This window comes from Balaenoptera borealis (genome assembly GCF_965194805.1).
Source record: "Balaenoptera borealis genome assembly, chromosome: 2".
NCBI classification, from domain to species: Eukaryota; Metazoa; Chordata; class Mammalia; order Artiodactyla; family Balaenopteridae; genus Balaenoptera; species Balaenoptera borealis.
Window position 1 is genome coordinate 1,249,375 of NC_138867.1, and position 26,539 is coordinate 1,275,913.

Genomic DNA, 26,539 nt, shown 5'->3' on the forward strand with positions numbered 1-26,539 from the left:
GTGTCTTCAGGGCCCAGCAGAGAAGAGCTGGTGGCCGCCCCAGTGGCACCCCTCCCCCCGGGCCCCAGCTGGGCTCCGTGTGAGTGAGATGCACGCCTCGTTGCCCAGCCCCTGGACTTTGGGCTTCTCCACTGCCGTTGGTACTCACCTGGCCAGGACTGTGCGGGCTTCCCCGTTCTTCTTGAGTTAGTTTTCATAAGTTACGTTATCTCTAGGAATTTGTCCTTATGGCCTAATTTTCAGGGTTTTTGGCATGACACTCGATCTTTTAATGACATTTTAATAGTTTCAGCATTTGAAGTTGTGTCCCTGTGGCAGAGATGTAGGGGCAGGTGTGTCCCTTCACGCAAGACCTTGCTGTTCAGGGGACGGGATGCAGCTCCTGAGCTCAGGACCCTCGTCCAGGCAGCCCCAGTCAGTGACCCGGTGACCCCAGCAGAGCCCGGGGGTGCCCCCAACAGGCCGCTGACCGAGATCCTGGGCCAGCTTGGCGGTGGCCCCGAGGCCTCCACTCCTGCCTCCTCCTGGGTGCCTCGGGGTGGTACCCACCGTGGACGGCTGACCGCCTCCACGCTCCTGCCCGGCCCCACTCGCTCTCCTTGGTCATTCCTCATCCTGGCAGTGGAGCTGTTAGCAATTCTTCTGTGTTTCTCTTGCTTTATCAGCTAATGTAATTGATACATTTTAGTTTAAATCTGCCATCTCATTTTGTGCTGTTTGTTCTACTTGTATGATTTTTTTTCCCGTCTAGTGTTGCCGTTTTTAGATAATTTTCTATCATTCACATTTTCACCTCTACAAGTTTGGAGGCTATGTGCCCTGTTCCTGGTGTGGTATCACAGCACAGGTTGTGTTTATTTGATCAGCACTCCTGACATCGTACACGAGCCATGAGCACGTGACTCCCTGTGCACCCCTTCTGGCTTACATGTCATGGTTTTCAGGTGCCTTAATGAAATATTTTGTTTAAATGAAATACAGTCACTATTTACCTGTAGTTATTTATTGTTTGCCCACTTCTCTGTCACATCTCAGACTCTCCGTCTCTAATCACTCTCTGCGTTTACAATTTCCTTTCTCACCTACTGGCACGAGTCTCCCCATCACGGTCTAAAAACGTCCTTATTTTATGTCAGTTTTGATGGCGTCATCCCCGTTTTCAGGGCTGCTGTGGGCGTTCGTGATGGGGTTTGTGTCCAGATCCCACTCCAGGCCTCGCACCTGGTGGGCGGCTGGCGCTCCCGTAAGCTGTGGCCCCCCCGGGCGCGTCCGTGTTACCGTAGTGCCCACGCGACTGCCCTTGCACACAGCGCACTTTTGAGGACCACAGACCCACGATTCAACACCTTTATTTGTCACTTTCCCAATCTGACACAGTGTTAACAACGGAACACACGAGGAGGTATGCAGACAGACAGGGGCTGTTTCACCACAGGTTTGCAAGCCAGGCCTTGGGCCGCGACTGGCAGGTGACACCACGCCTCGGCCCTACAGACGCCCCCAGAGTTCCTGGTGAGTGTGGTTCTGAGTCAGAGCACCCGTGACGTCCACACTGCTTGTCCCATCACACTGCAAAGTGATGCCCTCATCACTCCCTAACAGTAAGAAAACAGTGCAAAAATAGATCGCATCTATATATACATTTATTTCCCTTTCCTGAAAAAAACTTAGTACAAACTAGTAGCATATGATCCCTTTCAAGTTTGAGTTATGTGCATTTCCTTCGTTGTTTGGCTTGGTTTGGGGAAGACAGAAAGTTAACTAAAGCATCTCAAAGTGCAGGGCGACCACCTCCCGGGCGTGCCCGGGGCCACCACTGGCCACACTCTCCACTCCCACGGACGAAAGCCACACCCGAGCCACGGGATTTCACGGAGCGCTCAGTAGTCAGTCAGCGGAGGGAAGCTACGCAGGGTCAGAGTTCTAAGGACATTCTAGCCTCGTGGTGACTTCACAGTACAGCTGAACTGTCAACCTGAGTGGACGCAACAGGTGACAGTGGTGTCCCCACCTGCGTGCACTGTGGGACGGGGTGTGCCAGCTCGTGCGGGAACACTCCCAGAGGAGGGAGCCTGCTGGGTCCTCGGGGTGGGGGCAGCACCAGCAGCCTCCCCTCAAGGCCCAGGCGGTGGCTGGTGCAGGGTCCGTGGGCCACGGCGTCTGTGACTTGTCTTCTCCCTGCCGCCGGCGTGGCCACAGAAGCAGCCACGGGCGTTGCGCGGTGCACCGCAGGGCTGTGTGCCGGTAAAACTTGATTCGTGACAGCCGGTGGTGAGCAGGCCCAGGCTTCGGGTGTGTGAGCCTCTTCCGCTCGGTGCTTCAGAGGGACGCCGCGGCCTGCCCCGAGCTCTCGGCCACTGGGGCGTGGACGTAGCGCAGCGTAGACAGGAGGCGATGCCTCTGGAGCTCCACGTGCCTCTTCCTGACAGTAATTTTCATCGGCCTCGAACCTTAAGACTGAGGATATTCGAGGTGTAAAAATACTCCAGTATAAATATAGATCTCTTCCTATAATTTTAAACTTAACGTAATTTGAACTTCAATTTTGGTGAACTGACCGCCGCCTAGTTGCTCATCCTAGGGCATTAAATAGAAATAAATAAGTACTGTGGCGCCATCAGTGTTCTCAAACGCTCGCTCTGCTGTCCTGGCGCTCGGCGCCGTCAGCACGGTGCGCCCTGACCACGGGTCCCTGCTCCCTGGCGGGCTTGCTGTGCAGTTGCCTTCGTTCACAGAGAGACGTGTAGTTTCTAGTTAACCGCAGTTAGTAGAAGCGAATGGGTGTTGCATAGAACATGCAGCGAAGACGCACACCTGCCTGTGTGTCCACGGCGTCCAGAGCCTGAGGGAGGCACGTGTGTCTGTGCAGAGCTTGGAGCCCGAGCCACGTGCTGTGTTTGAGCTACACACAGATGCCGTGACGGAGCCGACGGGGAGGGGGCCACCGCTTCCTCCTGCCCTGAGCGGGGAGATGTGTTTCCAGAGCTACCCTTTGGGAAGGAAGCCTCAGGCGGGCTGGGGACACCTGAGACCCCCCCAGACGCCTTGGCCTCGGCAGCTCGGGAGCCCGCGAGCACAGGGCCGGGGCAGGGATGGCCACGGGGGGGCAGCTGTGTGCGCCAGACTTCCCTCAACCCCAGGAGGGGGTGCTGCTGTAACCATCGGGAAGATGGGTTTCCTGCGGCGGGTGGTGCTGGCCCCGCAGGCCGGCCCCGGGGCGGGGGGCAGAGTGAGGAAGCGTCCCAGGACGCCACTGGCGTGGTTTCTTCTGCTCAGACCGCCTCCCGTGCGCTCCCGGGCAGGCCAGCCCCTGGCCGGCCGGGAGGGCTGGACTCCCGCGTCCTGCTGCGGGACGGCCGTGCAGGGCGCTGGGCCGTTGGGCAGGCGGAGACCTGCAGCGTCTGGGCAGAGGATGGGTCTGGGGAGGAGTCCTGTCCCGAGTCCGCGGAGAGGAACCGGCCGGCCCTGGAGCACGGGCTTTCCCATCTGTGACCAGCTTAGTGCCCAGAAACACTCTGCACGTTCAGAGTTGTCTGCAGACGCGATTCGCCAGCTGACTCTTGCCTCTGGAGGGAGGAGAGGAGCCCAGGGCCGGGGTCGGCCTCCTGCCTGCCTTCCCCCAGCCTCTGGCCTGTTTCCTGGTGGTGGATTGGAGGCCTGGCCGGGCAGCTTCGGAGCCCCAAGTTTTAGAAGCTTTCTAGACGGCAGTGATTCACATCTTCGCAGTGAGCCCGGACGCCTGTGCTCCGTCACTTGCTGGGTGATCGTGCGGTGAGGTGCCAGGCCTCAAGACGAAGCTGCCCGCAGAGGCCACCGCCATCCCAGGGGGAGCCCCCCCGTGCGAGGGGCTGTGTTGGCTGGGAGCGCTGGCCTGAGCCCCTCTGTGTGGGTGGGCAGGGTCCAACGTGCCTGCCGTGGCAGTGCTGGCCTTTCTCACGGCCACCTGTGCCGCAGGCCAGGCCGTGTGTCCATGGAGCGGTGCCCCTAACCGGCCTGCTGCCCTGGACACAGGACAGATAGCGGCAGGGCGGTTGGGTTCCCGGGAAGCATTCCCCGGGGGCTGCCATGGGCTTTCCCCGGGACCGGAACCAGGACCACAGGGTCCAGAGGGTTACACGCCAGGCTGTGGCCATGCCCATGCAAAGGGACACACTGCCAAGGGCCCACTGTGACAGCAGGAGGCTCCCCCTCTGGCGTCTCAGAGAAACCAAACCCCGCAGACGCTGCCGGCCCCGGGCCCTCCGCTGGCCTGGCCCTGCCCTGCAGTTTCTGCGCCCCTGAGCGGGGAGGACAGGGAAGGCCGCTCACGGAGGCTCCAGAGAGGCCAGAGGAGCAAGGAGAGAGCCGTCGGGCTGCCCGCAGCCTCTAGCCCAGGGCCCCCGGGGTCTTCCCGGCTCGGGGCGGGGGGACATGGGCCGCTGGGAGGGAGTCACAGAGACGGGATATTCTGAGTCTTCCCTGAGCCGTTCTGAGAATAAACATGCATCACTGTTTCCTATTTCTTCTCAGAGAAGCGAAATGAATTGCCCTTAGTTTCCATTTTTAAATCTCGTGACGTCACGCTCCGAGTCACTTTGGTCGACAGAGGATGCGTCTTCCTGTGCACAGCAGCCCTCAGCTCGGCGCCCGCCCTCAGCGCAGACCTGGCGGTCGGTTTGTGCGTCTGAGCGCGTGTGCGTGCGTGCGTGGGTGCGTAGTGCGCGTGCGTGCGCGTAGTGTGGGTACGTGCGTGCGTTCGTGTGTGCCTGGGTGTGCAAGCGTGCACGGTGCGCCCCGCCTCCCACACCTGCGTGGTGCTCTCCGGGCCCCGCGGCGCCCTGTCCGGGGCTCCCTCTGCTTTATCGGTGCTGCTGGTTGGTGCCTTGGCGCTTGCGGGTCAGCACCGCGCCGACAGGGTCTGCCCCCCAGCTCCTTTAAAACGCCCCCTATGCTGCAAACCAGTGGCCGGTGTGGTCTGGCCCCGGGAGACACTTTGGAAAGGGCCATCTGCCCACTTCCTGGCGGGGACGAGGCAGGTGTGTTAGGAAAGGTGAGTCGGGGCCAAAGCTGGGGTGGAGGGGAGTGCGGGCCCGGGCGGGAGGGAGGCCTGGAGCCTCCGCAGCCGCCCAGCCCCGGGTCCGAGTTCTGCCTGCAAGCACAGGAATGTAACGAAGTGTGAGGCGGCGGGGGGACCGGGCGACGGGAGAAGGCCCCGCCGGCTACTTGCCCCCCTGCACCTTCTGGTCGTAGGTGCCCGCATGCTTGTAGCCCGGCACGTAGCCTGATTCGTCCACCAGGTCCACACGGCCCGCCCTGCCCTTGCCCCTGCCCGACGGGTCGAAGCGCTCCTTGTGGGAGCCCGTGAACTTGGTGGTGTCCGTGAGCCGCGACACGGTGGGCGAGGAGATGGCTTTCTGCAAGAGAGCGGGGAACGAGGTTAGGGAAGTCCAGCCCAGGGGCCCGGACCGCGGACGGGGGCCGCCGGCGCCCGGGAGCCACGCTTCTGCCTCCCTCCCGAGACCCGCCCGCCGCACTCACCGTCACCCCCGAGATGATGGGGGCCTTGCCCTCGACGAGCCTGTGCACCTCTCGGACGGCCGCCTCACCGCTCTTGTCTTTGAATCGCTTCTTGGCCAGCTCCTCCAGCGCTTCCTTGAACTGCTCGAATGAGATGGTCCTGCAGGACTTGCCCCTGCAGGGAGAGGGGGCTCAGGGGGCGCCCACCGGGCCCAGGCACCCCCCACGGGGAGGGGGCGCCGAGCAGCCACTGGGCTCGGCCCCGGTGTCATCGGGGGACCCTCACCCCACCTCCTTCCCGCAGCCCAGAGCGAGTCTGCCGTTGAAACCCAGAACGTGCCCCTGCCCCGCCCTGGTCTGCAGCGTTGCACCCAACGGTCGGTTGCCATCGGCAATGGCAGCAAACATAAATCGTCTTGGAACAAAGTTGAAAGGAAGCACGTCCTTTGTGAACGACTGGACATCAAAACACATCCTTGTCTGGTTCTAAAGCGGGCGAGTGTGTGGCCTCCGTCAGAGGGAAAGTGGGTGAAAAGCACGTCGGATCCCACGGCACAGAGGCAGCTGCAGTCCTGGCTGGGGCCACCGGCCTGCGCGGGGGTCGCCAGGGGGTGGGGGGCACGGTCCCCACTCGGGGACAGGATTGGGGGCCGCCTCCCCGTAGCCGGGGCCTGACCAGCACCGGGCGGGCTGGGGCACAGCCGGGACCCAGGAGCAGCTCCTTACCCAGACGCATCCCACGGCTGCCCAGGACCTGGTAGGTCATTCTCGCAATTTCTTTCTCCTCCCTCCCTCCCTCCCTTTTTGGCTGCGTTGCTTCGCGTGGGCTTTCTCTAGTTGCGGTGGCAAGCGGGGGCTACTCTTGGTTGAGGTGTGTGGGCTTCTCATTGCGGTGGCCTCTCCCATTGTGGAGCACGGGCTCCAGGCGCGTGGGCTCTGTAGTTGTGGCGCACGGGCTCAGCTGCCCCGCGGCATGTGGGATCTTCCCGGACCAGGGCTCGAACCCATGTCCCCTGCATTGGCAGGCGGATTCACAACCACTGTGCCACCAGGGAAGTCCATTCTTGCAATTTCAAAATGGCTCTAGACTGGCTCTTGGTCTCTACGAATTTTAACTGAAAAACACTTTTGCCACTTTGGATCTTCCCCAGCTAATCCATCCAGTGAGGTTTTCAATGTTCTACAGTAAGAGGAGGTGGGGGGAGGTGCCCCGGGGACCAACAGAAAGGCTGCCTGCAGAAGCCAAGGGCTCGAGACAGCGCGGCCGCCGGCACCCAGGGGACCGGCTGGAGAGGCGAGAGCAAAGTGGGAGGGGGCTGCCCCCACGTCAGCACCGGCCGCAAAGCCACAGGGACGGCCGCAGGGCGGCCACAGGACAGTCAAACAGGCCACATGTAAGGGTTTTTGACAAGGTTGCAAAAGCCAGTGAGCGGAGGTGGACCTGTCCTTTCAGTGGCCGGAGGCTGTGCGCAGAGGAAAGGGCCTGGCCTGTGCCCCACGCCGTCTACAAGATGAACTCAGCTGGACCACAGTCCTACGTTGATATCATAGACCCCGAACCATCCAACTTCCGGATGAGCATCCAGACGAAACTCTTCGTGACCTTGGCTTAGGCAAAGATTTTCTCAGGAACGACCCCCCACAAACAAACAGTCCGTAAAAGAAAAACAATGAATTGGACTTGACCAAAAATTTTAAAACCATGCTCTTCAAAAGATACTGTCAAGAGAAGTAAAAGACAAGCCACAGACGAGAAAATCTGATAAAGGACTTGTATCTGAAATACGCAAAGAACTCTTACACCTCAACAGCAAGAAAAAACCCAGTGTAAAAAGTTGGGCAAAATACTTGAACCGGACACTTTGTCAAAGATCTACAAGTGCAAACCAGCCCGTGAAGGCCGCTCCACGTCACTGGGCACCAGGGAAATCAGGTTGAACTGGGATGCGGCCCCGCCGCACACCCACTGGGACAGCGGAAGTAAGTAAACCAGATAAAAGGACACCACGGTGTGGCAGGGTGCAGGTGGCAGCATCCCCCAGAAGGTGGGCTGGCAGCCCACGCACAGCCCTGCGACCCCTCCTGGGTCTCACTCGCACGTAAACCTGTGCGTGGGTGTCGCTCTCCTTTTCGTGGTTCTGTTCAGTCACCAGAACTCAGACAGCCCAGCGGTGAGCGATAAACACGCCTCAGGACGTCCCCTGCACATGCCGAGACTCACAGGCACTTGACACGTGAGTCTGAGGACACGGGACCTGCTGACCGCTCACCCCGGGGAGACAGTGGAGGGAGGACGCAGCCCCAGGGGCCATGGGGAGGACGACCGAGTCGTGCCGCCAGCGAGGCCACGTGGGCGGATGGTGAGTGGAGCCCGAGAGGCCTGGACGGCTGTCGGGAGGGGCACCTGGACCGCAGGCCTCATCAGAGCCCCCGTGTCCGGCGGTGGGTTCCACCCCTCAAAGCCTGGCTGCGACACCACAGCGGCTCTGAGGTCTGTGGGCCGGGCTGGGGGGATCCCTTGGCCCAGCTGTCCCGGGCAGCGTGTCCCGGGCCTTGTCGGGGCGGGGAACCTGCCATCCCTGCTGGATGCTGACCCGCGACGGCCGCGGGGCCCCACTTGTTTGTCCTGGGTTGTCCAAGGCGCTCCCGTCTCTATTCACGGATGCCAGGCCTGACTGCCAGCCCGGTGACCGGCCGCTGGGGCACCAGGCGCCACCAGCGTGAGTCACTCGGGCTGGGGGCGGGGGCGTGGCCGACGGGGCCTCCGTCAGAGGCTGCATTCAGATCGAGTGGACGTGCGGGCCCAGGGCGCTGACCTGCCTGCTCCACCTGGCGGGGCCGGGTGTCCCCACGTGTCCCCACCGTGACCGCCAGGCAGGGTCTCGGAGCCTGGTCTGGGCTGGCAGGGAGCTTTCCCCAGGGGGCCCCCGGTCCCCGCTGAGAGCAGTGCCTGGGGAGTTCTCGAATGACACTGCCAGCCTCTTCCCTGGAGACACGTGATCACTTTACACGGCTCCCCACACACAGGGAGCCTGTTCTCGGGAGTGCACAGAACTGGAGGGGGTCCCCCCGCCAAGCCCCCCTCCTCCCGGCTCGGCGCTGGGGCCAACCAGCGCCCTGCTCAGAAGGCTGTTGTTCTGCTGGAAAGCTGGTCCAGCAGTAACGGGGTCACTGGTCACACACGCGGCCCCGTGGCTTGTGCTCCCCAGGCCCTGCGTCCCCAGACCTCCAGGCCCAACGCAGGGCAGGCAGAGGGCTGAGCCCGGCCACCCCCGAAGGTCACCAGGGACACTCGGTGGCCAGGGATCTGGGCGGGGGGTGGGGGGGTGGCCAGCGCAGCCCTCCGAGGACAGAGGTCTGTGTCTCCAGGGCCAGCGTCATGAAGGCCGCTGGACTTCGGCTAACATGTCCTAGGACGGAGCAAGGGGCCCCCTCTGGACCACAGACAACATGCCGCTTGGGGGCTGGAGAAAGCTGACCCCAGGCTCCCCTGAGCAGCAGGAGCTGGGACCTGGGTGACCCGTCCGGAGAGCGGGAAGTGGGGTCTGGAGGGGGAGACGACGGCACCGACGAGGGCCAGAGGAGGGAGCCTCCGGGATACTCCCACCAGACCCTGGGCCAGCAGGGCTGTGCGGGTTGCCACGGGAGCGCTGTCTGGAGGACCTGGATGCCGTGTGAGGATGCCGTGTGCTGCGGCAGCTGCCCGCACGTGTGGCTCCAGGCCTCGGGAGCGGGCAGACGCCAGCCCCCTGCTCCCGGGCCCCAGGGACCACACTGCTGGCAACCTGGAACGAGGCTGCTCAAACCCAGGTCTGGCGGCCTCCAGGCCGGCCGCCTGAAGGGCAGCTGTGGCCCCAGCAGTCAGCCACTCCCCAGGCAGGAAAGAGTGTCCTACGTTCCTCCTGACTTCGCGAGGGCCTAACGCAGGCTGGAGGCTCAGGGATGGGTTCTGGGGACAGATGCACCTGAGGTCACGGAAACCACTTCTGGGTGTTTGGGGGAGGTCATCAAAAGACCTGCGTGCACTGGCGTCCAACACCGATATCAATGGGATGAGGAGCCAGCCCCCCCGAAGCCTTGGCCCTCTGTAGACACACCAGGCAGGCCCCAGGGAGGCCAGGGCAGAAGCCGCTGGAGGCCCTGCACAGGCTCGGGCGGCCAGGAGAGGCCCCCGCGGAGGACACTGTGAGACCCCCAACGCCACAGCTGGAAGCACATGCTGGGATCAGGGCCCCGAATGCCGCAGCCTCACCCACCAGCCTGCAGGGAGGGGCAGGGCAGGGCCGGGCGCCGCTGGCGTGTCCGGGACTGCACAGCGCACCCGGCCTTGCCCGCTGCCCGCCGCTCCCGCGGGCATCCCGCCCGGCCTGGGCCTCTGCACCGATGTGCCAAGCTCTGTGCTTCAGACAGTTCCCTCTGCGGCCCGTGCGGCAAAAATGGGCCGCGTCCCCAGCCCAACCTGCGTCCTCCTAACCTGCAGCCCAGACAGGGCTCCAGAGTCACGGGAAACGCCACCATTGGCCAGAAAGCCAGCGGGTGGGGGCCAGGAAGGGCCAGCAGAGCCCCCCTCCGCCTCCGCAGCCTTCCCACCTGGGCGCACACGCAAGGGACCCTGCGGCCCACAGACCCCCGGCGGGAGTGTTGGGGTGACACTCCTGCTTATGGGAACGGGGTCCTGAGTTAATTCCTTCGGCCCTGGGGCCGGGGAGGGGGGTGGGGGGGTCCCAGAGACAGCAGTCTTCAATCAAGGCCTGGGGAAGAGCTGCAAGAAGCTTGTTTAAAACTCAACACATAGTAACATCCAAACAAACAAGCGCTGCCATGACGACGGGCCTAAACAGAGGCTGCAGATACGGGGCTGGCGGCAGGGCTGCAGAGTCATGGCAACCGCCCCAAACAGAAACAGCCGTCGGCGGTCAGCGACCCGTGTGGTTCCGCGCCCACGGCTCCCACGAGCTGAGGCGCTTCTGCCGTGGCTGCCACCGGGAGCAGCCGCGGTCCCACGACCCGCACACCGGGCCGCGCACGTCCCCACCGCGCCCCACACTCCTCAGACCTGGTCCCCCAGGGGTGGCTCCCAGCCTGTCCTGCAGGACCCCACGACCCGACTCAGGGCACCAGCCCCCCAGGACCCCCCAGGGAGCACTGCCTTCCTCTCTGTTCCCAGGGCAAGGTCCCCCCCTGCACAGCTGGGAGGTCTGGGGGACCCTCCCCCAGAACAGGCTCTCCCAAGTGGGACACAGGTCACAGGGACCCCCCAGGGAGTTCAGGTCCAGGAAGGCAGGGGTGGGTAGCCACAGGCTGGTCTTGACTGTGTCTTGACCACGACCCCTCGCCGGGCCGGGGCTGCAGCCGCCCACTTCCCGCGACGGCCCGCGCCCAGCAAGCCGAGGCAGAGACCCTGGGGCCCAGAGCAGCCGGCCTCTGAGGTGGGGCCCCCGTAGTGCCTGGGCGCCAGGGGCCAAGCCTCCTCCCTGAGTGTCTGAGCAGTGCCCTGCCCTCCAGAGCGGGACCGGGACCAGATGGGGCTCCCTTTCCCGGGGGGCAGAAGGGCCCGTGTGCCTCCACTGCCCGTGCCTCCTGCACACGGGGTCTCCAAGGCCTGTCCAGGACATCCGTGCTCCGGGTGAGCCGTGACCAGCAGAGTGGAGACCTGAGTTCTACGTGTGTGTGCGTGCACGTGCACGTGTGTGCGTGTCTGTGTGATGCCTCGGGGACGCTGTTGCTGTTCTCAGGTGTGGTCACGGGGTGTGAAGGGCAGGAGAAGGGGGAGGGGGCATATCGATGCCCGGACCACACGCCCGAGCCCGTGTGCACACGCGTGCAGACACGCACACGGAGAAGCACACGGTGCCACCGTTCGTCATCCCCGCTCTTCTTCACACGCGAACGTCCCCCAGAGCTGAGGGGAGCGGCGCCACAGACGCCCACCTCCCGGACTCGTGCCCCCTGCCCCCAGCAGCCCCCCACGGGCCGGGCTCTGCCACCTGAGACCCCTCGGGCCGCGGCAGGCGGCTGCAGCAGCGTCCCTGACCTGGGCTCCCGGCCCCACGGGGGCATGTTCTGGTTCAAACTCCCGGGCATTGTCTTCCGGGCGGGGACGGCGTCCCAAAGCATCGCCTCCTGGCCGCCCGAGAGAACGCAGAGCCCCGCTCCCAGCCCCCTGGTCCCAGGCGCACACGTACTTGATCTTGCTGAAGACGATGTCCACGTCGGTGACGGTCACGTTCCTGCCGTCGATCACCTGGCAGTCCCTGCACAGCTTGGACCAGTTCTTGCCATGCATCTCCTTCCCGGTGGCCCTGGTGTCCCCGTGCACCGCAAACCTCCGGAAGGCCTCCTCCAGGGCGCTGAGCTCCGGGCCCGCGGCGGCCGCCCCCTCGCTGGCACCCTCCGACTCCAGTGACAGCCTCTTGGCTGCCTTGTCCTTCGCGGGGTCCCCTGGGGACTTGGGGGGCGTCTTGTTGGCGGGCTTGGGGGGCTTGGGCCTGCTGTCAGCCATGCTACTGGGAGGAAGCAACAAGAGGTCACCTGCTTCTGCGGGCAGCTGCCCAAGGCCCCCGCTGCCCGCGGACAGGGGCTGTGGCCCGCCAGCGACTGTGCGACCCCGGGACAAAGTGTCCATCTGCCGCAGGACACGGCGGGGCCCCTCCAGCCCCGGCGCCCTGGCCGCCAAGTCCCTGACAGTCAAAGCCTCCAGCGCGGGGGAGCACGAGGCCAGCCTCCTGGGGTACTCGGGGCCCCTCCTGCTCTGGGGACTCCCCGAGTGACTCCTTCCCGGGCGTCAGTGGGGTGACGCCATCCTCGGCGAAGGGATTCAGAACCTGTCACGCTGCTGCGCCCACCTCAGGGCCCAGTCTGCTGACCAGGGTGCCCCCCACCCAGGGGGCTGAACAGACTGCTAGTAGGAGAGGGAAGCCCCAGGCGAGAGCGGGGGTCTGTGGAGACTCCGAGGGCCGAGCAGGGCTGCGGCCCGGGCCCAGGGTTGGGGGGGGGGGTCATGTTGTGGGGGTGGCTGATGGCGTCAGGAGCCCAGTGAATGCCCAAAGCTGGGCCCGGGTCCCCACGGGGCTGAGAAGACACCGCCACCTCCAGCAGCTCGGGGGAGCCGGGAGCTGAGCACCGACACCCACCCCCAGGGTCACGGCTCGTGGTCAGCGGGGGGAAGCAGGCAACCCGGCATCGTGGGGGTCCCGAGCAGGGCCCTGCTGAACTCAGGACCTACAAGCTCCCCAAACAGAAAAGGCAGCGCAGCTCAAGAAGGCACGGTGCCTGGCGAGGATGGTCCAGGACCCGGGGGCTCAGGGCAGGGTGGACGTGACTGCGGCTGTGGTGATGAGCCCCAGGACCCAGCTCTCCATCCTGGGCTCCACGTTTGTAGCTTAATAAATTAACCTGAAAATTACTTTAACAAAAGCAACAGGAGACCCTACATGCAGATGGGAAGCTCTCCAAGGTGACGTCCTGTTGTGCGGAGAAGCAGGACGGTGGGGGGAGCAGAAATAACACAGCCGATGTTGGAGCCGTCGAGGACGAACAGCATCCACGTGTGGGCCTGCACCTCGTGACCAGGTGTCGCTGTGGCTGGCTGTGGACGTGGCAAACTGGAGGCCCAGCGGCCTCCGTCCCTGCTCCCTCCACGTGAGGCTTGTCAGCAGCTGGTCCCGGTGTGGGGCCAGGGCCAGGGGTAGGAGGAGCAGGTGGGCAGGTGAGGTGGAGGGAACTGTGTGAGTGCCACCTGGCCAGGCCCTGCTGAGGCACGGCTGACCCCGTGGGCTCCGGAGTTGGGAACTGATGAGGGATTCACGGCGGGTGTGGGGATGGACTGCATTACCGGATTTGCGTTTTCAAATGAGGGTTTGGAGAGGGCAGGGCAGCTGCAAGGTGGACTCACAGACCAGAGTGGAAGGAGATGCAGGACGAGCGGACCTGGGGACACCTGCCCCGGAGTGTCCACCAGGCTCCAGGGACCACCCCACCACGGGGGCCCAGCTGTCTTCAGACACCACGTGATCCCCTGGCCCACCAGCCCCTCACAGGCTGTCCACGCCCCAAAAAGGCGCCACGAGGCCTGTGTCTCCAGAATGATTCTCCCTGGCAACACCCTTAAGACGTGACTACCTGAAGCAAAACCTATAGAAAAGGTGACACAGGACAGACCATTATATGCCACAGTCACAGCTTCTGTGTGACATCAGCACACAGTGCCCCCAGCCAGGAGAGCTGGGAATCCATGTTAGTGATGTGCCTGCAACAGGGCCAGGTGTGCCTGTGAACTGGGCCAGGTGTGCCTGTGAGCTGAGCCAGGTGTGTCTGTGAGCTGAGCCAGGTGTGTCTGTGAGCTGGGCAAGGTGTGCCTGTGAACTGGGCCAGGTGTGCCTGTGAACTGGGCCAGGTGTGCCTGTGAGCTGAGCCAGGTGTGCCTGTGAGCTGAGCCAGGTGTGTCTGTGAGCTGAGCCAGGTGTGCCTGTGAACTGGGCCAGGTGTGCCTGTGAACTGGGCCAGGTGTGCCTGTGAACTGGGCCAGGTGTGCCTGTGAGCTGAGCCAGGTGTGCCTGTGAACTGGGCCAGGTGTGTCTGTGAGCTGAGCCAGGTGTGCATGTGAGCTGGGCCAGGTGTGCCTGTGAGCTGAGCCAGGTGTGCCTGTGAACTGGGCCAGGTGTGCCTGTGAGCTGAGCCAGGTGTGCCTGTGAACTGGGCCAGGTGTGTCTGTGAGCTGAGCCAGGTGTGCCTGTGAGCTGAGCCAGGTGTGCCTGTGAGCTGGGCGAGGTGTGCCTGTGAGCTGAGCCAGGTGTGTCTGTGAGCTGAGCCAGGTGTGCCTGTGAGCTGAGCCAGGTGTGCCTGTGAGCTGGGCGAGGTGTGCCTGTGAGCTGAGCCAGGTGTGCCTGTGAACTGGGCCAGGTGTGCCTGTGAGCTGAGCCAGGTGTGTCTGTGAGCTGAGCCAGGTGTGCATGTGAGCTGAGCCAGGTGTGCCTGTGAGCTGGGCCAGGTGTGCCTGTGAACTGGGCCAGGTGTGCCTGTGAGCTGAGCCAGGTGTGTCTGTGAGCTGAGCCAGGTGTGCATGTGAGCTGGGCCAGGTGTGTCTGTGAGCTGAGCCAGGTGTGTCTGTGAGCTGAGCCAGGTGTGCCTGTGAACTGGGCCAGGTGTGCCTGTGAGCTGAGCCAGGTGTGTCTGTGAGCTGAGCCAGGTGTGCCTGTGAGCTGGGCGAGGTGTGCCTGTGAGCTGGGCCAGGTGTGCATGTGAGCTGGGCCAGGTGTGCATGTGAGCTGGGCCAGGTGTGTCTGTGAGCTGGGCCAGGTGTGCATGTGAGCTGGACCAGGTGTGCATGTGAGCTGGGCCAGGTGTGTCTGTGAGCTGGGCCACGTGTGAATGTGAGCAGAGCCAGGTGTGCCTGTGAGCTGGGCGAGGTGTGCATGTGAGCTGGGCCAGGTGTGTCTGTGAGCTGGGCCAGGTGTGCATGTGAGCTGGGCCAGGTGTGCATGTGAGCTGGGCCAGGTGTGTCTGTGAGCTGGGCCACGTGTGAATGTGAGCTGGACCAGGTGTGCATGTGAGCTGAGCCAGGTGTGCCTGTGAGCTGGGCCAGGTGTGCATGTGAGCTGGGCCAGGTGTGCATGTGAGCTGGGCCAGGTGTGTCTGTGAGCTGGGCCACGTGTGAATGTGAGCAGAGCCAGGTGTGCCTGTGAGCTGGGCCAGGTGTGCATGTGAGCTGGGCCAGGTGTGTCTGTGAGCTGGGCCACGTGTGAATGTGAGCTGGACCAGGTGTGCATGTGAGCTGAGCCAGGTGTGCCTGTGAGCTGGGCCAGGTGTGCATGTGAGCTGGGCCAGGTGTGTCTGTGAGCTGGGCCAGGTGTGCATGTGAGTTGGGCCAGGTGTGTCTGTGAGCTGGGCCAGGTGTAAATGTGAGCTGGGCCAGGTGTAAATGTGAGCTGGGCCAGGTGTGTATGTGAGCAGAGCCAGGTGTGTATGTGAGTTGAGCCAGGTGTGCATGTGAGCTGAGCCAGGTGTAAATGTGAGCTGGGCCAGGTGTGTATGTGAGCAGAGCCAGGTGTGTATGTGAGCAGAGCCAGGTGTGTATGTGAGTTGAGCCAGGTGTGCATGTGAGCTGGGCCAGGTGTTGTTTCAAAGGCGACAGCAACCCTGCCTCTCCTGGTTCCCCTTCCTCGAGCAGGACACAGGTCTGCACTGAGACTAAAGGCGGAGTGTGTGTTCCTGCTTCCGCAGGTGTGACCGCACCTCCACCCCGACTCCCCCAAACCAGCTCTCAGCCCCTCGTTCCCAGTGCCCCTCCTCATACTGCCCATAATCTACACCCTAGCTGCAGGCACTTCCTGCGATCAGACCAGGCCTCAAGCATCTTGCCCCTTGGGATCCAGGTGCCTTCCAGCCCCCGGGGCCCCTTCCACCTCCTGGGTCCTCTGGGCCCGAAGCCCCTGGCGGGTGCTGAGTGCACCAGGATGGCCAAGGCTCGCTGGAGGGCGGCCTGGGAAAGCTGCCGGCCCTGGGGTGGGGGGTCGGGGATGGCGTGCCTTTGGGGGGCAGGATGGGGGCCAGAAGATGCGCATGTCTGGGAGCTGGGACCCGCACAGGGGACCCCCTGCCCCCAGCCCTGCCACGCCACGCGCTCCCAGCACCCGCCTGGGGCCCGTGTGACATCCCCACCCCCGCCTCCTGGGGCCCGTCTGGGAAACACTGGGCCTGACCCCTCTCCTCCCAGGCCCTGAAGGGGCGCTGCTCAGGCCTCAGGCCCGTCCCGCCGGCCTCCTTGACGCCAAACCTCCGGAAACTCGGAACCCGGCCCCACCTCACGCCGAGCGAGCTGGGCCGGCGGCACGGGCACGGGGGCAACGCGGGTCACGGCCCGGCCACGGCGCCCGGACCCTAGCACGGGCTCTGCGGGTCACCGGGCATCGCACCCCAAGTCCGGAACCTCCCCGCGACACAGCGGCCCCACTGGCGAGCCCCCTACTTGGAGGGTCGGGGAGCTGGGGCATCCAGAGGCCTCAGTGCGCTGTGGCCTCCGGGGCGCCCTGGGGTGTCGCTGACGACGCGCTAGAGCTCGACTGGGGTTCTTGTCACCGACCTCGTCCTAGAGGCTGCTCGGGACCGGGAGACCGGCCCGCAGGTGGGAAAGGGCTCCCGGGACAGCGGATGCCGGAAGGAATCTTCTGGAGCCGTGAGCCGGGGTGGGAGCCCTGGGCTCTCGAGCTCCTGCTCAGGCGTCCCTGGTCCTCAGCCCTGTCGGCCCACCCCACGTGCCGCCCTCCTGCGCTCTCAGGGCCGGCGTGGTGCCAGCGCCCTCCAGATGTCTACACCAAGCTGGGCCCAGGGGCGGCACCCTCCACCAGGGCCGAGAGCCCAAGTCCCTGGGCCGTGGCTGCGCCCGCGGATGTGCCCCCAAGGCCCGGGGTCCAGCTGAGACCCCGCTTCTGCGCAAGAACCGCAGGGGCCCTGGAAATGCCAGGTTCCCGAGCATCTGACAAACTAGCCCTCCTTGGACCTCGATGGAGTGCCTGAGGCCGACCGGGCTGACACTCTGCTGAGCGCACCTGACCTCGGCCGTGTAGGGCCTGGCCACGGAATGCCCCTCGCCGGATGCTGCTGCATGCGCAGAGGCAGCCCAGAGGCTCTGTGCCAAGCGCGGGAAGGCGGGGAGACGTGCAGCGGGAGCAGGCGCTTCCCAGGGCGGCCCAGCCCCTTTGGACGGCTCGGCCCACCGGGGCCGGTCCCAGGACTGATGCGGACGGAGGGGCGGGGGAATAACAGCAGCAGCCCCAAGTAGGCCCCAAGCACAGCTGCTCCGGGGCCGCACAGGAGGCCAGGGCGCCTGGTCAGCTGGGCCCGGGGAGAACCTCCTTGACCCCTGCCGGGTGGGCGCGCTGTACCCTCGCAGCCAAGATGAGGTGGGCGGGGTGAGGGTTAGGACAGAAAGTGCAGAAGACCAAGCGGCCAGCAGCCGGGGGGAGGGACGCCGTCGCCTCCCCCTCCTCCCCTCCGTCCACCAGGGCTCAGGCGCCCAGGGTCGGGGTCCAGCTTCGCCCTCGGCGCAGCTCCTGGAAAAGGCACAGCCTCCGAGTGAACAGCCCGAGGGGAACAGAGGCGTCCGGGCCTGCACAGCCTCTGGCCCGGCCCGCTCCCCAGCCCGCAGCTCTGGCTCCTTATTTCAGCGTCCACTGGAACACAACACAGCCCTTTGGCAACTGTTCACATTTTAATCATAATACGGCCACCCCTCCTCGGCGGCCCGACACTCGATGTGAATGACCACTCGTCCCAGGCAGCGGCAGCCTCCCAGGCGGGCACAGAGCAGCCTCTGAGCGCCGGCCCCGCAGAGCAGGCGGCCCCGGGAGTGTCGGGCGTGGAGGCAGCCCTGCCGCCTTCCCGTCCCTGCAGGGGCCCCGGCGGGACGCGACGAGCGGCCGCACCGTCCGAGCAGGGTGCCACGCAGGTCCCGGGTCACATGCTTCAGGCCGTAGGCCCGGAACGGCCCGTGGGGTTGGGACCTCCTGCACTGAGGCTAGGCCATCCCTCGGGGCAGCCTGGGAACCAGTCACAGCCACACTGTCCCCTGCGCCCAAGTCAAACGCGGTTTCTCTGGGACGAGAGAGAAGAAAGTGGGTAGCTGAGGGCACCTTCCTGGGGGCCGTGGCCATCCTGCGTCCCGCGCTGCCCTGCGGTGAGATCACCGTGGGAGCCGCACCCTCGGGCCTGGGGGCTCCTGCTGGTGGGGCAGGCGGGGGAGGGGACGGGCACGGCGGGAGGAAGGGGCCAGGACAGGTTTGCCACCCCTGCCCCTCAGAAGAACTGATGTGGACAGCAGGAACTTCTCTGGGTCACCACGAAGCTGGGGGCTTTGAGGGGACTCACTCTGTTGGGACCCCTTGGCCTCCCAGGAACCATATCCTGGGCCCCAGTCCCCCGGTCCCAGAGCCGGTCTCTACTGTTTGTCAGCATGTTTCTTACAAAATCCAAGAACATGGCATCTGCAGCCAACCTGGGGTTGGGCGGGCCCTGTGCAGGGTACGTGTAGTGGGTGAATGGTGGCCCCGAGTCAGGTGTGTCCACGTCCTCGCAAGGTGGAGGAACCTTGTTTGGAAGAAGGGTCTCTGCAGACGTCATCAAGCTAAGGATCTCGAGATGGGTCCACTCTGGACCAGGGTGGCCCTAAGTCCATTGACAGGTGTCCTTACAAGGGACGGAAGAGGAGACACACAGACACAGAGAAGCCACGTGAAGACGGAGGCCAAGACGGGAAGGACGTGGCCACAAGCCCAGGGATGCCCGGAGCCCCGGGAGCTGGAAGAGGCAGGAGGGACCCTCCCTGGTGCCTCTGGAGGGAGCGCGGCCCTGCGACACCTCAATCTCGGACTGGGAGTCTGGCCTCAGAACTGGGAGAGGACACATTTCTGTAGTCTTCAGTCAAAAGTCTGTGGTCCTTTGTCACAGCAGCCCCAGGACCCGCACACAGCAGGGACACCAGAAAGGGGTCCCTGCCCCAGAGAAAAGCGCCTGCAAAGGCCCAGAGGAGTGAAGCCTGGGCGGCGGCACAGAACCCAGAGGCGAGAGCGGGCAGAGGACCCTCCCCGCAGACAGGGTCTGGCCTCGAGTTGGCGTGCACGTGAGACCCTCAACAGGAAGTCTGTTGGCTCCAGGAACATGGAGCTGCCCGCAGATGGCCTGGCCTCTTCCCAACGGCAGGCGCCCTGTGGTCACCACGTGCCCGCACGGCAGGTCCTGGGGCCAGGCCTCTCAGGCCGCCCGAGACCCCACGGACCCCACAGCGTGGAGGGCAGGCCGGGGCCCGGGGAGGGCGGGTGGGGCGGGGAAGCCAACCGCAGGGCCAGGAGGAGCAGAGGGGCCTGCGGGGAAGGGCCGCTGCCTGGGTCTGACGGCTGGCAGGTGAGGCACAGTGTCGCCTGCAGGCCGCAAAGCCTCTCCTGCCCCAAAGCAGCCAGCACAGGTGTGAAGCGCAAACCCAGAGGCAGCCCGAGGGTCTCCGAAGTGGTTTGCAGCCCAGCCCTCACTCCCCCTCCGCCAGACAGCTGGGAGGCTTCCCACCAACCACAGGGACTGAAAAGCCCCAGGCCCCCCACCCTGGAGGGCAGGGGACCCTGAACAGACCAGCCCTGCCCTGGGGGTGGCGGACGGCGGCCCGGGAGTCAGGGGCGGGGGCCGCTGGCAGGGGCGGTCAGGTCGGCTCCTCTCAACCCCCAGTGTGGATGCGGGGATCTGGATCGCTGGTGCCCCAAACACTGGCAGGACACACATAAGCACTCCTGAGGAGGAGACGACCATTGGAGAGCGAAAAACACAATATCCACACATGATAAAAAAACAACCAGGCCCAAGAGGGGGAACAAGTGCCAAGAACTTGCAGAAACAACAGGAAGCAGAAACGACTAGAGGTTCCAGTTCCTGGAGCTCGATCAGACGTTGAGTTTGAAGTAACTACGTGCACCGTGTGCAAAGAAGAAAAAGGACAAGATGAGGAATTCCAGCAAAGAACGGGAGCTGTAAGAATGCAGGAAGCAGATCTGAAAAAAGAACACCTTAGAAATTCTAGCCCTAAAAAGCACAGTAACTAAAATTCAGAACTCAGTGGTTGGGTTTCACAGCAGAGCAGATTAAAGAACCCGTGGATCAGAAATACCCAAAAGAAAACAGCTAGATGTGGTGGCAACGTGTGTATGTGCACACATGTACATACATGTGTGCATGTGTATGGTGTACACACATAGGAAAATCGAATGTGGGTACACCATCATATGTGAGGTAAGCTGCCATCTAAGAACTTAGGAAAAAAACCTCAGCAAATTAAGGACAAAGGCGTTAGAAACAATGAAGATAAAAGTAAAAATTAATAAATTAGAAAACAAATCTATAATACAGAGGACCAACGACATCAAAAGTTAATGCCTTGAAAACACTGATAAAATTGATAAATACTGGGGACGTTAAACAAGTAAAATAAAGAGAAGGTCCAAATATCCAATACCAGAATGGAAAATGAGGACATCCCTACAAGCTCTACAGATATTAAGGGATTAAAATATAATAAGAGAATATTATAAACAATTTTAGACCAACATGTTTGATAATTTAAATGAAATAGACAAATTCCTAAAAACAAAACAAAAGCCATTTTACCAAACAGTAACAAGAAGAAATATATTCTTATAATTGCTCTTGTATTTATTATTAATTCTTATAATTATTGAGGATTTGAATTCTTATTTAAAACCCTTCTCACAAAGAAAACTCCAGGCCTGAAAGACTTTACCAGCAGATTCTTCCTTATATTGAAAGAAAAAATAATGTCAGTCTTACACAAATTCTTCCAGAGAAGAGTAAAAGATGAAACACCCCACCCCGACTCATTCTGGCTAAAATAATCCTGGTACCAAAACCTGATAAGGGCGTTACAAGAAAAGAAAAATTTATGCCAATCTCACTTACAAACACAGATACAAAAACCCTAAACAAAATATTAACAAACTAAATCCAGTAATAGATAAAAAGGATCAATACCTTACAATCAAGTTTGGTTTATGCCAGGAATGCAAGGTTCATTTAACATTAACTTAATATAATTCATCACATAACACAATACAGAACCAAAATCATATTATCATCTTGCAGCCAAAGCATGTGATGGATTTCAGCATTTATTCACCGTAAAAATTCTTAGCAAATTAGAAAAGGAAATAAGTTCCTTAATTTGATAATGGGTACCTACAAAAAGCTACAAAATCATCACACTTTGAATATTGAAAATTTTTCTTTTCAAACTGGAGTAAGAGAAAGACGCTTGTCTGCTATCAACACTTCTACTCACTGTGTCAGTGTGGTAAGATAAGGAAAGGAAATAAATATGATATAAACATAGAAAGGAAGAAATAAAACTGGCATTATTTGCAGTTTCTATGACTGTGTACATACAAAATCCAAAGGGATCCCAGGAAAACTACTAGAATCCGCGTGAGTTTAGCAAGGTTTCTGGATACATGGTCAACATACAAAAATCTATTCTATTTCCATGTAGCAGCAAAACCAGACAATAAAAGGTATTTAGAAATATACCATTTTAAAAAAAGTGAGGAAATATGAATTACCTAGGAATAAATTTAACAAAAGATGTGCAAGACCATCGACACAGAGACTATGAAGCATTATTGAAAGAATAGTGATATTATGAACATGGATTAAGTCTGAAATACAAAGATGTCAATTATACCTAAATTCATCCACAGTTTTAATTTAATCCAAATAAAAATTCTAACACTTTTTATGTCTGGGTAGTGAGACAAGCTGAATGTAAAATATACACGAAAAGGCAAAGAACCATGAATTAACCAGCGATCTTGAAGGAAGAACAGGTGGAGGATTTGCCCAGCGGTTTCGAGACTTGATGGAAAGTTCTGGAAATGAAGCCAGTGTGGTGTGGTGTGTGGTCCTGGTACAAGGACAGAAAATAAACCACCGGGCAGAAGAGAGCCCCCAATCCACCCGCACATGTGCAGAGACAGTGTGGACCACAAAGGTGGTCCTGCAGGAAAAGCGGGGAAGAAAACTTTTTCAACAAAAGGAGACGGGCTGACTGAACAGACACACGGAGAAAAATGGAAATTAATTCAGGAACAGATTGAAGCAGGAAAGGCAAAATCATTAAGCCTCAGGAAGGGGATGCGTGAGAGCATCTGATGTCCTGGGTGGGAAAGACTCTCTACACAGGACACAAAAACCACTACCCCTAAAGGAAAAGATTCTTAAATGGCACCAGATTAAAACTCAGAACTTCCATTCATCAAAAGATATCATTAAGGAGTGAAAAGACAGCTGCGGGGTAGAGAAGGTGTCTCTTACATGCAACACACATTGCTGTCTCCAGAATCTAGAAGGAACCCTGTGGATCAACCAGAAAAAGACAGCTCTAGAGAAATGGGCAAGGGACTCGAGGAGGCCCAGCACATCCAGACTCCCAGTCACCGGCGGGGACGCCGGGCTTCGTTACCTCGGCCGGAAACGCAGGCTCTGGCGCGCACCCTCCAGACGGCCACCCGCCAAGAGGCCACTGCGCCCTGCCCGCTGCCGGCGGCTGTGGAGCGCGGCCGCCAAGGGGCTTCGACCCCAGGGAGCCGCCGGTACCATCGGCTACGGCTGGAGGGGGACGGGGCGCCGAGGGCCCAGCAGAAACGTTCGCATGCGTTCTCCGAGGAACACGCAGGGGGGCTCCAAGCAGCCACGCCAGAGCGTGGAAATAACCCCAAGGCCCGGGGCCCACACAAGACATCAGCGGATGGTGACGGGCTCACGGAACGGAGCGTGCACCGGCTCCACGCGGCACTGCCCGAAATGCGCCAGCGTGGCAGGGCACGTGCTCTGAGGGAGGAAGGTTGAACGCTAAACCGGAGAGGTGGGGAAACAGGCTCAGGTAGTAAAACCACAGCAAAAGCAGAGCCCCTCCCCAGGAACGGGCTGGGGGGGCAGCCACAACCCCTGGCAGGAGGACGAAGGAGCAGCCTCGGGACATCTGGAGGCCTGGGGGCCGAACAGCCAGCAGAGCCAGGGCGGGGGAGACAGGCCCAGATGAGCTGCGGGAACCGCCTTCCCAGGAAGGCAGCTTGGTGCTGGCGGCTCCTCCCAGGCTCCGAGGCCCATGGCCCCCCGCACCCAGAGGCAGTGGGAGTGGGAGGCGTGAACGAGGCCCCCGGAGGATTCTGGCTTTTGTGACATTCCAGCTGGAGCGAGAGCTTCCCAGGGCTGACCTGGCCGGGCTCACCTGGCACCTGCTGTCTGTTGAACAGATGGGTGCAACAGGGTTACAGGATGAGACCTTGGGAATGTGGCCCAAAGAGGGGAGATTGTGCTGGGACAATTGGACATGGGACACGCTGGGGACAGGGGGACACTGTGCTGCGGGACACAAGGCGATGGGCAGGAAAGGGCTCCAGGTGTTCTTAACTTTTACACTTGAAAAAAGGTTAAGGACCAGTCCTTCCTCTTCACAAATCTAATTACGAAAAGGAAAAATGGGCGTGAACGCGCTCTTCCGAGGTGAGCTCACACCCCCCTGCTAGTGGGGGTCGCAGAAGACACTTGGGTTTGGTACCAAAGTCAGAACACCATCGTTTCCTCACACCCCGTGAAAGACGTTTTACATTTCTTCACCAAAGAAGGTCCTACATTTGGACATTTAGACATTAAATTACAATTGAGCTTCACCGCATGTCACTGCACATCCTGTACAGTTAAAGGGGAAATCTGCAAGCTGAGAACAGTCTTGCTTCCCCGTCAGCAAACGAGATTTGGAGACAGCATGCCACATCCCTGTGGGGAGCTGCCCTTCTCCCATATGCCCTTCTTGGGGGCTGCAGATCACAGAACCCGCACCCTCCCCTGTCACCCCAGCAGGGCCAATCAAAGCCATTTCCAGGAAGCGCCATGTGGATGCCGCTGAGGGCGTTCCCCCTCTGAAGAGGCTCTGCTGCGCTGGGACTCGTGGCGCGGATGCTGTGGCCTGGGGGTGCCGAGTTTGGGGATTCCACGGGCTGTGACACCATGGTTACCTCCCCACCCAAAGAGGAGGCTGGTCTCCCCAGGAGGGGCTGAAGAGTGGGGCGAGCCCACACGGGGCGCCGGAGACCAGGTCTGAGCCCCAGATGCCGCTGGGTCCCCCCCAGGCAGCTCCCCACCTTCCTTCCCAGGAAACAGCTGCTGCTGAAGCAGCAGGAGTTGGGCGCGTGTCGACGCTCCTGCCTAGTGCCAGCATCTGCCTGGTCCAGGCTTTTGGGCTCAGCTGGCCTCTGCACAGTACCCAGCACCCTCGGTCTGCGCTGGTTTCCAGATGGTGCCAGGTTGGGCCCAGGGCACGGACCTCCCGACCCAGGGAGGACCTGATACTTCAAGGTGCAGAGGGGGCCGTGCCTCATGGCCCCAGTAGCCCCAGGTGGCGTCTGTACGTGCGCCTCTGGCCTCACAGCAACATCACCAGCTATAAATAGCCCTGGCGCTAAGCCAGCAAGCCTCTCCCTGAGGAAGCTTCTAATTCTCAGCCTCTTCTGCAGGGAGCGGCTCCACTGCCCACCAGGGAGGGAAGCCACGAGGACGCAGCCCCGGAGGACAGTTTGGCTGCTCAAAGGTTTCTCTTAATCCTCGATCAGCGACCAGTCATTTTAATGTTCTTTACGAAATTCTCCTGTGATTTGCACATTTCCCACAATGAGCATCTATAACCTTGTATATAGTTAAAACAGCTCATTTATTGCAACTTCAAAGGATTCACGAAGATCAGCCAAACACCACCGAGGAGATAAGAATTCGGCCAACACAGCTTCCTCTAGTCTCCATCACTTCGTCATTCCAAAAAGATGGAGAAGAATTTTTTAATGTAGTACCTAAATTAGGGTACCTTTCTGAGTCACAGATTCTTCTGGAAATCATGAAGGCCCTTTCCCCAGGAAAACACACATACCCTTGCGTGGCACGCATTTTGCAGATGCCCCCAGGAAATTCACCAGCACCCCCTTCCCCCATCACTCATCACTGAGCCCTGGGATCCCAACCATGTGGTGGGAACAGGGGCTGGTACCAGAGGACGGATCATGGAGTCCAGTTTAAGGCACTCGCAAGGCGCCTGTCCCATGGCCCCCGCCCCTCCCCCCATTTCCTGCCTGCTCCAAGCTCTCCCTCCCCAGCCCCATTGCTCCATCCCCGGATGTGGTCCTAGTGCACTTGGAGTTCAGGTCAGGGTTTACTGATCACCTCCTAGGCGGCAGGGGCTGGCTCAGGCCCTGGGGAGGCCCCCCCCAGCACACCCTCCCTGACAGACTGGCCACGGGGAGTCCGGGGAGGTGGTGGGGGGGGCCATGGGAGCTAGGTCTTTTATCGTTTATAAACGTCAGATGAATTAGCCAGTAAATACACAGACGGATGACAGCATAGCCGGCTTAGCCTAAAAGGTGTCCCATCATCAGAGAGCACAAAACGCCTATCAAAACAGCAGTCACAGAGAGGGTTTTCTTCCCACCTCATTTCAAGGCTTCATTTACATAACTGAAACCGCAGAATAAAGGGTTTCTCTGGATCCTCCTTCAAGGGCGGGGCACTGGTCCCCAGGGGCGTGTGGAAAAAATACACTGGCAGCCAACCTCTTTATCTTGATTGCCGGGTTATGTGCCCACATGCGATAAGAAAACAGAACACCCCTCCGGGGATGCTCTGGATTTGCAAAGTGTAGGCCTGACCCTCTCACCTGCACCGATATGGCGACGTTAATGCCGGACCGAGAGGGGCGGCCGAGTTATCGCCAAAGGATCACGTACATTCTCGGCCAGTGGACACAAACGGCCCTTTCTGTGGCCCTGGGTCTAAAATTCGTGCTGTATGACAGTGGCTTCATTTCAAACCCTCTAAGCCCTAATGTCCCGCCGTCTCGCCGGCAGCCGCCACCCCAGGCCTGGGCATGTGAACGGTGTTTATGTAGCAGGACACGGAGAGGGAAGGGGCTGCGAGGGGCGTCCCCTGTCGCGATACGCACCGACGCGAAGAAAGGCCAAAGCGCCTCATTTAGGGCCCAATTATAAACCTGTACCTTTGCATCGCCGGTCGCTCCAGCCCGCGCCCCCGCGTCCCCAAACCCGCGCCCGGACGCAGCCACGGGGGCCCGAGCGCCGCGCGGATAGCCGGCAGCTCCGGGGCGCGGGGCGCACGGACGCATTGGGCCTCGGGGAAGGGGCGCGGCGGGCGCCGGGAATGGGTGGCGCGCCCCGGCCTGCGGGCGCAGGTGGCAGGAGGAGCAGGGGGCCCTGCGCGCCGCGCCCCGGGACGGAGCCCCGCGGCCCCTTACCTCGGAGATGCGGCGACTGCAGCGGCGGCGCCTCCGCGACTCGCGCGCGAGCGACCCGGTACCCAGCCTGCGCTCGCGCCGCAGCTCCCACCCCGCCGGCTCCGCCCCCGGCCTCAGGCCCGCCCCCAGACCCGCCGGCGCGCCCCCCGGCCCACAGCTTCCGCGCCCGGTCCGCCCCACGCCCTGCCCTCCCCGCGCTCC

At 61.2% G+C, this 26,539-nt stretch overlaps 1 protein-coding gene across 2 annotated transcripts; it reads right to left on the reverse strand.

Annotated features, from left to right (window-relative positions):
- Positions 1 to 1,333: 1,333 nt before the first annotated feature.
- TPPP (tubulin polymerization promoting protein) lies at positions 1,334 to 26,432 on the reverse strand. Of its 2 annotated transcripts, none has more exons than XM_082379705.1 (4): positions 26,339 to 26,432; positions 11,682 to 11,999; positions 5,518 to 5,671; positions 1,334 to 5,393 (listed from the first exon to the last, which is right to left on the reverse strand). In XM_082379705.1, the coding sequence occupies exons 2-4, from the start codon at positions 11,996 to 11,998 to the stop codon at positions 5,199 to 5,201; spliced, it is 666 nt and encodes a 221-aa protein (XP_082235831.1). In that variant the 5' UTR covers position 11,999; positions 26,339 to 26,432; the 3' UTR covers positions 1,334 to 5,198. The 2 variants fall into 2 exon arrangements, with proteins under 2 accessions (XP_082235831.1, XP_082235832.1); XM_082379706.1 differs by having other exon boundaries at positions 11,682 to 12,002.
- Between the last annotated feature and the right edge of the window lie 107 nt (positions 26,433 to 26,539).